The 11,905-nt window shown below is 32.5% G+C and overlaps 1 protein-coding gene across 5 annotated transcripts; it reads right to left on the bottom strand.

Annotated features, from left to right (window-relative positions):
- Positions 1-6,124: 6,124 nt before the first annotated feature.
- On the bottom strand, positions 6,125-9,529 carry LOC140815374 (uncharacterized). Of its 5 annotated transcripts, none has more exons than XM_073174502.1 (6): positions 8,554-9,526; positions 8,031-8,143; positions 7,545-7,738; positions 7,253-7,426; positions 6,474-6,759; positions 6,128-6,310 (listed from the first exon to the last, which is right to left on the bottom strand). In XM_073174502.1, the coding sequence occupies exons 3-5, from the start codon at positions 7,560-7,562 to the stop codon at positions 6,490-6,492; spliced, it is 462 nt and encodes a 153-aa protein (XP_073030603.1). In that variant the 5' UTR covers positions 7,563-7,738; positions 8,031-8,143; positions 8,554-9,526; the 3' UTR covers positions 6,128-6,310; positions 6,474-6,489. The 5 variants fall into 5 exon arrangements, 4 of the variants coding, with proteins under 4 accessions (XP_073030603.1, XP_073030602.1, XP_073030600.1 ...); XM_073174501.1 differs by having other exon boundaries at positions 8,046-8,143; XM_073174499.1 differs by having other exon boundaries at positions 7,545-8,143; positions 8,554-9,064; positions 9,349-9,526.
- Positions 9,530-11,905: the final 2,376 nt, after the last annotated feature.

Raw genomic sequence — 11,905 nt, 5'->3', positions numbered from 1 at the left:
TTGGAGTTTTAAAAAAAAAATTATTTAGGGATAAAATAAACTTTTTAACTGAATTATGTACAATTAAACTATATACAATAACTCATGAACAAATTTGTCATTTATCAATAGTCCGTATATCAAAATATTTTTTCACACTTTTATAACATATAAATAAATTGAAATTAATTATTATCTCATTAGTTATACTTTTATTATTTTTTCATGATTTTTAAAATTTCAAAAAATAAACTTCAATTCAAATTAACGTCATTAAAACCGGTATTTTTAGTTTTACTGCCATGATCAGACCTATATAGCTTTCCATACCAAACTAGAAATACACTTGCGAGGAAAACAAAATCATTTAGTACTTAGTATAAGGCAATATAAAAAGATGGTTTAAAATGCATATAAAGGACATAAACAAGTGCGAGTTTACCTCGTACGAGGATTATTTCTCTCCCATTGTTATCTACGAAAACTGGAATTTCCCTCATCTTCCATCCATTCCCACTTGGTATCAGTTATTCAACATCCACTGCCTTATGTCATTTCTAATCACATCCCCACACCCAAATTTCCCATATTTCGCTTCAAACGGATTGAAGCCACCAGTTTTGAATTGCCTATATTGTATATTACCTCCAGCAGGCCTCATATTCATGGCGATGGTGGGGAAAAGTTTAGGAGACAAATTTCTTGCAGCTGTAAACAATTGTCTGCCCGATTCTGGATTCCCCCATCTTGCACCAAAATTTTTAAATCTTTCTCTATTGTTCAGCGGAGATGTGCTGCTCAACTGCTTTGTGGCGTTGGTGTTTATGTTTCTGCCCGAGGGAGGATTTCCTCGGATCTGAGCGGATGGCTTAATTCTGTCAAGGCACCGGAGGATCCAGTTACCGAGGTTCCTACCAATTTCAATATCCCTTTCTTGAATATTGCGATGCACTTTGAGTGCGACATCAAAAACAACTCGAGTTCGACTGAAATTTGGATCAATTTTCACATGTTAGATGCAAATTTAACCGACTACACACCATGACAACCATGCAAAGAAGCTATGGATACTATGCTTAAAGATATATAGTATTATTAGAGCGCAAAAAATTAACCAGTAACTAAAATGCTTGCTTTAGAAATCATTACACAAATTAAAAAAGATCTGAAGGCCAAAATCAATTGATTAATAAAATCACCTGAGTGATAAGCACTAGCAAAGCAAGGGTACTGCCCCGACCAAATCCAATGAAAGAAAGACGGGGATCCATATTTACAAGAAGACTACCTTTTGACTGCTTTTTTATGATGGGTCAGAGTGAAAACTGAGCCGACAAACATAGAAATGGCAATTTGAGAGGTATTTCAATAACACAATGTAAATTTGACAAGATATTATGGCACATAATTGCTCAGCATATGTAAATCATAATCCTCAACAAAATTCAATGCAGATAGACTTCATAGTTAACTCAGGCTGCACCACCACCACCACCATCATGGTATTATAATATGTTATTTTATTATTAGTTAACATGTGTAATTTCCAAGAAAACAAATAGTATAGTTTTTCAATATCTCTGTACTAAAACTTCATAAAGATTAAAAAAAATGGAAAAAAAAGAGTTGAGTCATAACCAAACTCATCCTCCACACTTGTTTATTATCTCAATCTATACTGAACCCATTAAACAAACAAACAAATAATCGGGTTTTTTGTTTAATTTATCAATAACTCAGTATTATCATACTTTATTAGGTACCTATGAGGGGCACGAGTATGAACATGAGTACTGCCATTGACTTAACCTATTTGTAATTAAGATCCTAGCATGTTATTAAATACAAGTAAAAGATCAAATACCCAACTTTCCATGTAAAATCTGAGAGTTGAACGGTCAATCCAGCTTTAATGTTCACTGGTCTAGCTAGAAGTCAACAATGCATAGCCAATATTAACATAACCATACAATTAGACGGTGAGGTTGGTCATTCACCATTTTTTTTAGTACTGTTAAAAATGATTGTGGACATTTCAACATTAGTAAATTGCTGTAGGAACTGCATTCCTCAAACGTCATTGACAGCAACGACTAAGGCTATACTATACAACTGAATTCAATTTCTCCACCTGTTCCTTGACCAAACTACGTCAAAGACTCTAAACTCCTCTCCCTTTTCCTTGCCCCGCAAAAGAAAACTCAAAAGTTTTTAATTTGAGATCATATTCAGGTTTTCATTGATTTGTTTCTATCATAGCCCATAGATTTGAAAGTGACGGTTTTCATTTTCCAAAATTTTTGTGCTTGTTGATAATAGCAATTGTATCAATGATGAGCAATCAACAGTGACAACTAAGGCTGAACTAAGTTAACTGAATTTAATTAACCTGAGTCATACCATGAAACTTTGGGAAAGTGTTAGAAAGAAGATTAAGATGGGAGACCAAGGCCGATCAAAAATCAATTAGAATTCATGCCTGAAAGGTCGATGATAGAAGCTATACATCTTTAAGATAACTATGTGAAAAGTATTGAGTAAAGAAGAAAGGCTTACACATGGTATTCATTGACCTAAAAAAATAATATGATAAGAGTCCTGGGGGAAATTTTGCAAAGAGTTCCCGAGAAGAAAAGTGTTATGGTAGCATATATTGAAGCAATTAAGGATATGTACAAGGATGCGACCACCAGAGTGAAAGTGGATTAACCAAAGAGTTTTCTATAAAGGTAGGATTGCTTCAAGGATCATCTCCAAGTACCTTTTTACACTATAGTCATGGATAAACTCGCAGGACATATACATACAAGCCATGTTACCATGGTGCATGTTGTTTGCAAATGATGTTGTCTTGTTAGTTGAGAAACGTGAAGGAATAGATGCTAAGCTCGAATCTTGGTGGGAAACATCGAAAGTAAAGAGTTTGAGATTTAGTAGAGTACAAACAAAATATATGGAATTTAAGTTTAGCAGTATTTGATGTAGTGACGTAAGAGTTATAATAGGAGATGAAGAGTTACCTTAAATGAGAGCTTTACGTAGCTAGGATCGCTTTTACAAAAGGATGGAGGGTTGATAGAATTGTATTACACATAATACAAGCAGGATGGTTGAAATGGAGGAGAGCATCAGGTGTTCTTTATGATCAAAAGGTACCTCCAAAGCTTACTGGGAAGTTTTACAAAACTGCAGTTAAACCTGTTTTTTATATGGAGATGAATGTTGGGCTATGAACTAAGTGCACGAGCAAAAGATGCAAGTCACAAAGATGAAGATGTTAAAGTAGATATGCGGACACACGAGGATGGATGAAATAAAAAATGAGAGCATTGGGGAGAAAGTTGGTGTTGTGACTATTGAGGAAAAACATCAAGAGACGTGATTAAAATGGTACGAGCATGTAGTTAGGCGAGACCATGTACGAAAATTAAACAAGGAAAAAAGGGAGGCGAAATAAGACTTGGTTCATAAAGATAAAACAGGGGAATGGGGATAGAGCACAATGACCTAGGAGTATCCAAATAGACGACCCCACCTAGTGGGATAAAGATTTGATTGTTGTTGTTAATAATAACAACATATTTGAATATCCATGCGAAATCCCTCAATCCAAATAAAGCATTATTTTCCTCGGCAGTAGACTAAATTCTTCAATCTTTTTTTAACACCATTTCCTTTTGACCACCAATTGTGATACCAATCTGCATTTTCTGCAACCCACAAAATAGGGGTGTTGACTCGATAAATATTAGATTCATATTCAAAATTATCGAATTCAAGCGAATTTGAAGTTTTGAACATGCTCGAACTTTTTTCTTAAGCTGTACTCGAAACCAAATTTTTTTATTCAACAATTTGCTGCCGCTCACTAGGTTCAATATTTTATAATTTATAAATATAATATAATTATATGTTAAATAAATAATTTTGAGCCTTTGGAGTATTTGTTTTCGAGCGATGATCCGATAGCTCGCAAACATATCCAAATATTTTGAGCCGAACTTGAAATCTTTCGAGCAAAACTTTTAAAATTTTCAAACTTCTAGTGAGTATCTATTCGAACCAAATTCATGCCTTAAATATTTCTTCGTTGGATAACCAATCATCCTAAAAGGTCTTATTTTTGCTCATCTTCCATCACAGCAATACCTTAGGAGGATGGCAAACAACTATTGCCATATGGTATCTTTTTCCATTGACACCTAACTCATAAACGGCTTTTCAACCGTAAACACGTGAAATTTGGTCAAATTTCATGACCATCCAAATAAGGGTGGAACAAGGATTCAAGTTGAATAGTGGCTTACTAATATTTCCACAAAAGCCTCCAACAAAAATTACAGGAAACGCAAAGATTCCAGCAAAAAAAAAAAAAAAACATCCTGAAAAAAATTCCGAAATCGCAATAGCATGAAAAGCAATTTATACAATACAAGAACCAATTAGCTACTAGAAAAACACAGAAGCTGAAGGCGAGTGAAACAAAAAAATTAAAACTAAACGATGACTATCCGTACCTCTGAACGAATTGACGGGTCTTGGGATATCTAGGGCTAATGAGCCTCCTCTGAAGGTTGAGGGCCAGTTTGTAGGTTCGTTTGAGACCCAAAAAATACGCTGTACCCAATGTGATCTCCCATAGCACCATTTTTATCGGCGTCTGTTTAATTTTCTCCTCGGATCGCAGATTTCAATTCAACAGCGGTACAATATTTTTGTTGCGGAAGAACAAGAGTAGATTTAGAAGAATTTTCAATTTCCCTTTGCTCAAGCCATCTCGGCTGACTATACATATATAAAGACCCACCTTTACATCATTCTCGATTTCACAATTTGACCGATTTATTATTTTTATAAAAAAATATATTATAATATTAAGTTCATGTTATCTAAACTTTAGTCAAAGGATTAATCACAAAAACTCAAGTGAGATTATTTTATGATTTAACTTTATGAAACAAATCTCGATTCAACTCATTAAATTTTTTTTTATGTCCAAAACATTAATTTTTATTGTAAAAGTATTATTTTTAGTTATGTTATGAATAAATACAAGCATAAGGTATGTTGATCACATCAAAAATATATTATGTAACTTATATTGATTTGATTGAAAAATATTATTTTTTATATCCAAAATATTACTTTTCAGTGTAGATATAAATCAAATCGATCCGTCTAACAGATATATTTGAGTAAAGAGTATCACGTCAAAAGTATATCATGTAATATATGTTGATTTCACTTAAACATATAATTTTTTATATTCAAAATATTACTTCTCACTATAGGTATGAACCAAATCGACCGTCTCAAGATTGCACATGAGACCTACTAAATAATATTTAACTAAACTTTTTAGGTATAATTTCTTTTAAAAAATTGTAATATGATTATTAAAATAATTAATACGATATCAAAACGTAAATAATATTTAATAAAAGTGACATTTAAGTTTTAGTGACATTTAAGTTTTAGTGATGACATTCATAAATGTCATCATATTTAATATTTAGTGACATTTAAGTTTTAGTGACACCTCCAACAAATGTCGTCTATTCTAATGTCGTCTTAAACTTCCTGACATTTTTTAATGTCATTATAAGATGTTAATGACAACACTATACGTGTTACTAATTATTCATATAATTACAATTTTAAATGTCAGGAAAACTCATATTTTAAAGACATTTATACATGTCTTGTTATTACAGTAATAACGACAAATTTATATGTCATTTAAAATCATTTATAATGATAACTTAAAGTGTCGTGTATGTTATTTATAGTGACAATATAATATGTCACTAATGATAGGTTATAAGGTTAATTTAAAATGTCTTATTATGTAATATGTAATGACACTTACAAATGTCTTCTATACTAGTATATAAGGATATTGAAAAATATAATTAATAGTTATTTATAATGACTTTTTGAAATTTCTCCATATGAGTTTTACAATGAAATTTTTTATGTACATAAATGTTCTATTGTGACATAAAAAATGTCATATTTTATGAAATGTCATCGATTTTCAATATTTTCATGATATAATATTCAAGGATATAACAAATTAACATAAATACAAAATTTTAAAATAGAAAATAAATTACTAATCAATAATTGTATTAATTTTGCAATCATTAATGTATAAGACTGATAAATTTGTTACATCGAAAAACATCTATACCCCAACAAATGTACCAAATGTATTTAGTCTAAGAACTAGCAAACAATTAAGTCTTGTAAAGCAAAATATAAACAAACTTGTGACGCATCTTCATTCTTCAACCATCTCATCTTAATCAAAATCCAATACTCTTGTCACCTACAATTAAAATTCATATATTTGTATGAATGAAATAAAATTAAAGAAGCACAAAATAAAAAGATTAAAATTTAATTCAAACTAGTGAATATCATACCAAATGATAAACTGAAAAATTATTTGGAAATGATAAACTGAAAAATTATTATTTATCCAAATGCACCTAGTAGAAATCTTCTTCATTGCACAAGTTCTCCGGACTTGGTTATTGCATAAATATTCGGATCTAGGGGGACTGTGCCTTCAGAAGCTGAAGATTCCTCAGCCATTGAACTGGCTTGAGCTGTGACATTGTCTAATGATTCAATGGCAGCAGAATAGCGTCTTTTTCTGGAAATGCAACAGTTAATGACCTGTAACTGCTGATACAAAAGACATGAATTCAGGTCTGGGATATCGTCTGGTGGAATTCCAGGAATATACTGTCCTTGATACCAAAGTCTTCTCAGCTGTAGAAGTTTAATACTAGAGTAAATACATTATGAGATAAAAATTTCAAAGAAGGCCAGCATAAATTCACCTGATTTCAAAATTCAAATAAGTAGAGAGAGCAGACAAGCAAAGTCATGCACATCACGAAGTATGAAATTCTATGTTCCGAACTATTTTGGTAGGGCTAGAAGAAAGGAAATTCACAAACTTTATTTGAATCCTCTATCCATCTCATACTTCAACAATCTCAATTTGATATCTTATTATATTGCCAAAAAATTTTTTGCACATGTTTCCCAAAACAAACCTTCTTCTTAAAGCTTTTTTATCAACAAAAACTATTATTCACTTCAACTTTAATGAAGGATACGACGGGATTGTAGAAACTTCAGATATTTAAGATGAGCAAAATATTCTTCATCTTTGACAACAAAACGAATGTACGTGGCATGATCCAAAGCCAATACATGATAATGCGGATTCAGGTTCAATTTTGTTAAGTATACTTACTTCATCAACCACCCTGGACCAAAAAGATGCCATTTTTCGCAGTGTTTTTAAGCAGCCAATTGCTTCAGAGAGCTTAACGACAAAACTTTCTACAGGAGCACCATGAATATTTTTAAGTAAATATGCAGCTGTCTGTGCTTCCAAACCAAAAAGTCCTCCCCGAAAAGCTTCCTTCTGCGAGTATCTTGCAGATGTTGCACCAAAAGTGAAAGTCAACATAGATTATGGAGCTGAAAATTATTCATTTTAGCCTTCATATCTAGACAGGCTTTCAGACAATCAAATTGTATACATGTGTTAAGCAATTCATTTACAACAGAAACTACTTTCTCATCAGCACCAAACTCACTGGTCCACTTATCTTCCTTTTCACGTAGCACAAGTGACTTCATCGCTGAAAAACTCATACTCGCTCTCTCTCTGATTGGTGATGAGCCTAGAGATGAGGCAAGGAGATCTTTCATGGAGTTGTAGCTTATACCAGTCCTGAAATGCAGTAAAAAACAGAACTATGGCAGCTTTCAATAGTTACAGCAATAGGCTCATCACAGACATGTCAAGCATCAATGTATTTATGCACGAGTGATGAATGAGAAATAAACAAAAAATCCATTTAAGCCCTATCTTTAAGGAGCCTACTCAAAATCCTTATCTCCAAATAGAGCTATTTGATTTCTTACATCACGGGCAGCATAGATAGCCATTGACCTAGACTTTAGTTTCCAATGTCACCAGTAAGGGTAGACAAAATGAAAGCAAATAAGTTCCAGACTCTAACCAGGAAAATTCTTACTCAATTGCCACAGCCAACTTGTTTCACAATGGCTGAAGATGGTATGATATCTGTGATTGCATTATTTGAACCTTGGGTATAAATCCCTCTTCTGAAACCTGTAAGGCATCAAACTTTCCTCGATAAATGAAAAGGAGAAACTCTGTACTTTATACTTCAATAAACTTTGTCATTTCAACCATGAATAGGAATTGAGAACACCAAACATGGTCAGAAACTTTAATTTGAACCCACAAAACATAAACCATATTATAATGTGGCAAATTTCATATCAACCAAAAGAATAAGATAATTGATGTGATACAGAGACATAAGGCTGTTTCAATATTACATTTCATCGAGTGGACTAAATATGACTGCATTGGACGTCAAAGTGAGCCACAAAGTAGAAAATCCCATTTGTAGTATGGACAAATGGATAAATTCAAGCTTTCGACTAATCGAACATGATAATGGTAAATGATTTTAAAACGAAATGAAATGGCTCAAAATAAGATGTGCGACTTACATTGGAAGGAGAGAATTCTCTCTCACCCATAAAGTATAGATTTTCATCGAAAATTGCATATGCCATTGTTGAATTACCAGGCTTTTCAAAATCCTCAGGTCCCTGTGGGAATCTGGGTAGAGAAGCTTGTCAAAGTGTCCACAACTAATTATACATGTACTCCAAAAGTAAAAACCATGTGGGAATCTGGGTAGAGAAGCTTCTTCATAAAAATTATATATATTTTATTTTTTTTCTAAATGACATGTATTATTATTATTATTTTATTTTTATAACAAGTAGTAGTCAATTAAATCGGCCCTGTGTCCGAGAGAATTGTGTATGCTAAATTTGTAATATTGAGAATAACATTGTTTCAAATAAGCAAGGACTAAACTCATTTTTAACTATATAATCACATAAAGGGATGCAAATGGAACCATTTGTGTCAACAGCAAGAACTAGAGAGTACCTCAATCTAAGCTTTTTATTCCCTTGATAATCACTACAAACAGGGAGGGCTTACTCTCGACTACAACAAACATCCATCCAGTAGATTAAATATTTTCAAAACTCCCACCTCACAATCAGATTTAAAAAAACAAGAAAATCTTAAAAAATTTGTACCATAAACTGAAAAGATAAATTAAAATAACACCAACAATTTCTCAACTTTCTCATAATGAATAAGAACAACATAACGTGGTTATTAAAAACAAAAAAACAAAGCGAGCAAAATAGAAAAACAATATAAACCTAATAATATGTATGAATCCACAAAAATCTCGATTGAGTGATTGAGAAAAGAAATCATACTTGCGTGAAGCGAGAAGCCACTGAGCGATTGAGTGAACCGAGAAGATCGATGGAGTGAAGGGGAGACGATCGATCGACTGATTCAGAAATAAAAGCGTGGAGGTAGAGATCCGAAAATAGCTGTTGTGGAAGAATTTGGGAAATTGGCGCAATAAAATTTTGGCTAAAGTGGAGGGGCGTATCTTTTATTGGGGAGGGAAAATAATGACATCAATTAATCCATCGTTTTTTCCTTTTTTTTTCCTTTTAATTAAATTTTTTTTTTTAGTTTTTTAATGAGAGTGAGAGTGAGAGATTAAAAAAATGGAAATGAGTGGGAAAATAAGAATTTTTAGTGACATTCATTAAAAATGTCATTATAACATATCTAATTTAATATTTTTTTTATTAAAAATTTTATGTGTAACCAATGTCATGATATGTATTTAATTACGACATTATTTTAAAAATGTCACTAAGAAAATGTCATTATAGCCATTTTTTCTTGTAGAGTGTCGATTAAGCAAGAACGAGTATGGTGAATAAAACACAACAATTTGGTTAGAAACAATAAAACCCATATTTGATCGTTTAAAATTTCGCGACAGTTCCAAAAGTCGTCGCTAAATTTTGCGTAAATATAAAAAAAAATTACTTTTATAATTTAATAAATTTTAATAAAAAATTAAATTAAAAAATTAACCAAAAATTGAAACAAAAAGAGGTATCTAAATCGAAATTAAAATTATATAACAAGAGAAAAATTTTAAGTGTTGTTAAGTGATGTGGAAGATAATGGAACGGAGATCGGCTTTAAATAGATAATTTGCGCTTTGTTGCGACGGTTTGTAAGTAAATCGTCGCCGATGTCTGTCTATTAGCGACGGTTATCTATTAACCGTCGCCGATATTCATCGGCGACGGGTTTTGTTAGCCGTCGCTAAATGTGGCCTTAAATCGACTTTCGAACTCATTTTCCGCAGCCGTCGCGATGTAAATCGGCGACGGTTTTAGATAACCGTCGCTAAATGTGGCCTTAAATCGAAATTCGAACTCATTTTCGGCGGCGTGCTAATAATATGCATGCCGTGAATAATACTATTAACGGCGTGCGATTAATGTACACCGTTAATGTCTGAATACGATTTTTTTTTAAAAAAAAATGATTTATTTTTAACAGCACACATAAACTTGCACGTCGTTAATAATATTATTAACGGCGTGTGTTTATTGTGCGCTGTCGTTTATTTAATTTATTAACAGTGCACAAAAATGCATGCTGCAAATATCACTATCCGCAGCGTGCGTTTAATGCACGCCGTCCATAGTAATATCCGCAGCCTGCTTTTAATGCACGCTGTTAATAGTATCAAGTTACTATCCGCAGCGGGCTTTATATGCACGCCGCCGATAGTACTAACCGCAGCGTTCTTTTAATGCGCGCCGTTAATAGTATCAAGTGCAACACTATTAACGGCGCACAGGTGGGTACACGCCGTGAAAAGTAGTATTCGCAGTGCTGCGAAAAGTCGTTTTTCTTGTAGTGGTTCTTATGTAAACGTAGCTAGTTAGATAATTGGATTCATATAGTATTTCTGTTGAACACTCTTTGGTGCAAGTTTTATCGTCTCTCGATGATCAAAAGATAGTTCTAATATACCATATCGTGTTCAACTATAAAAAAATTAAACAATGCACTAAAAATGAAAAAAAGCATAACACAAATATGACATAATGTTGGTTATTACCTTTACGGGTCTTCCATTCAAAACAAGATTGTGAGAAGTTGTACCCATCCAGCAACGGTTATTTCTAAATAGTTCATTTGTTACTACCGTCTCCTGAGCTACTTTTCTCTTGTTGCATTGAGTTACAAGCTATTTAATTAAGTTACACTATAAATTCCTAATAATAACATTAAATATATGTTTCTAAAACAGTAAGTAATTTAATAAAATATTTGAATAAGCCATCTCGTTTCAGACTTGGCTATCATGTTTTCGGTTTTTAGATAAAATAAAATGTTTTATATATTGGTACAAATATAATTTTATTGGACTCGTTTCATGAATTGTTTCTTTTGGAACAACCGGTAAAACTTGCATGAAGTCACCTCCAAGTATAATCACTTTCTCGCCGAATGATTTTCGATTTCCGGTTACTTTTTGTTAGCTTCATTTGACAACTTCAACTGCTAGGTACTATTATTCCATTGGTGATTCATCTCCTACAATCAAGTGTTCTTTACGCAACAACTCAGCAAGACTGCTTTATTTTTAATTGTACAACAACTTTATTCATGCAAAAAATATTATCAATGCAGATGTCATTTGAAATATTATAGCTTTATTTAAACTTTAGTAACTCCATGAAATTCATCAAAGTACAAGAATTAAAGCCTAAAGTACCAATATAAAAAAATAAAATTTGTCTTACGTACGTCTCTCATGTGACAGCCTCACGGATCTATATATTCGAGATGGTTCAACTCGATTCATATCTACAATGAAAAGTAATACTTTTGACATAGTAAATAATAAATTTTCATTAGTGGGGTCTGGAACCCATCACACAAAAT

Source organism: Primulina eburnea, chromosome 15 (assembly GCF_022965805.1).
Source record: "Primulina eburnea isolate SZY01 chromosome 15, ASM2296580v1, whole genome shotgun sequence".
Taxonomy (NCBI): Eukaryota; Viridiplantae; Streptophyta; class Magnoliopsida; order Lamiales; family Gesneriaceae; genus Primulina; species Primulina eburnea.
This window is presented reverse-complemented; position numbering and strand designations above follow the sequence as displayed.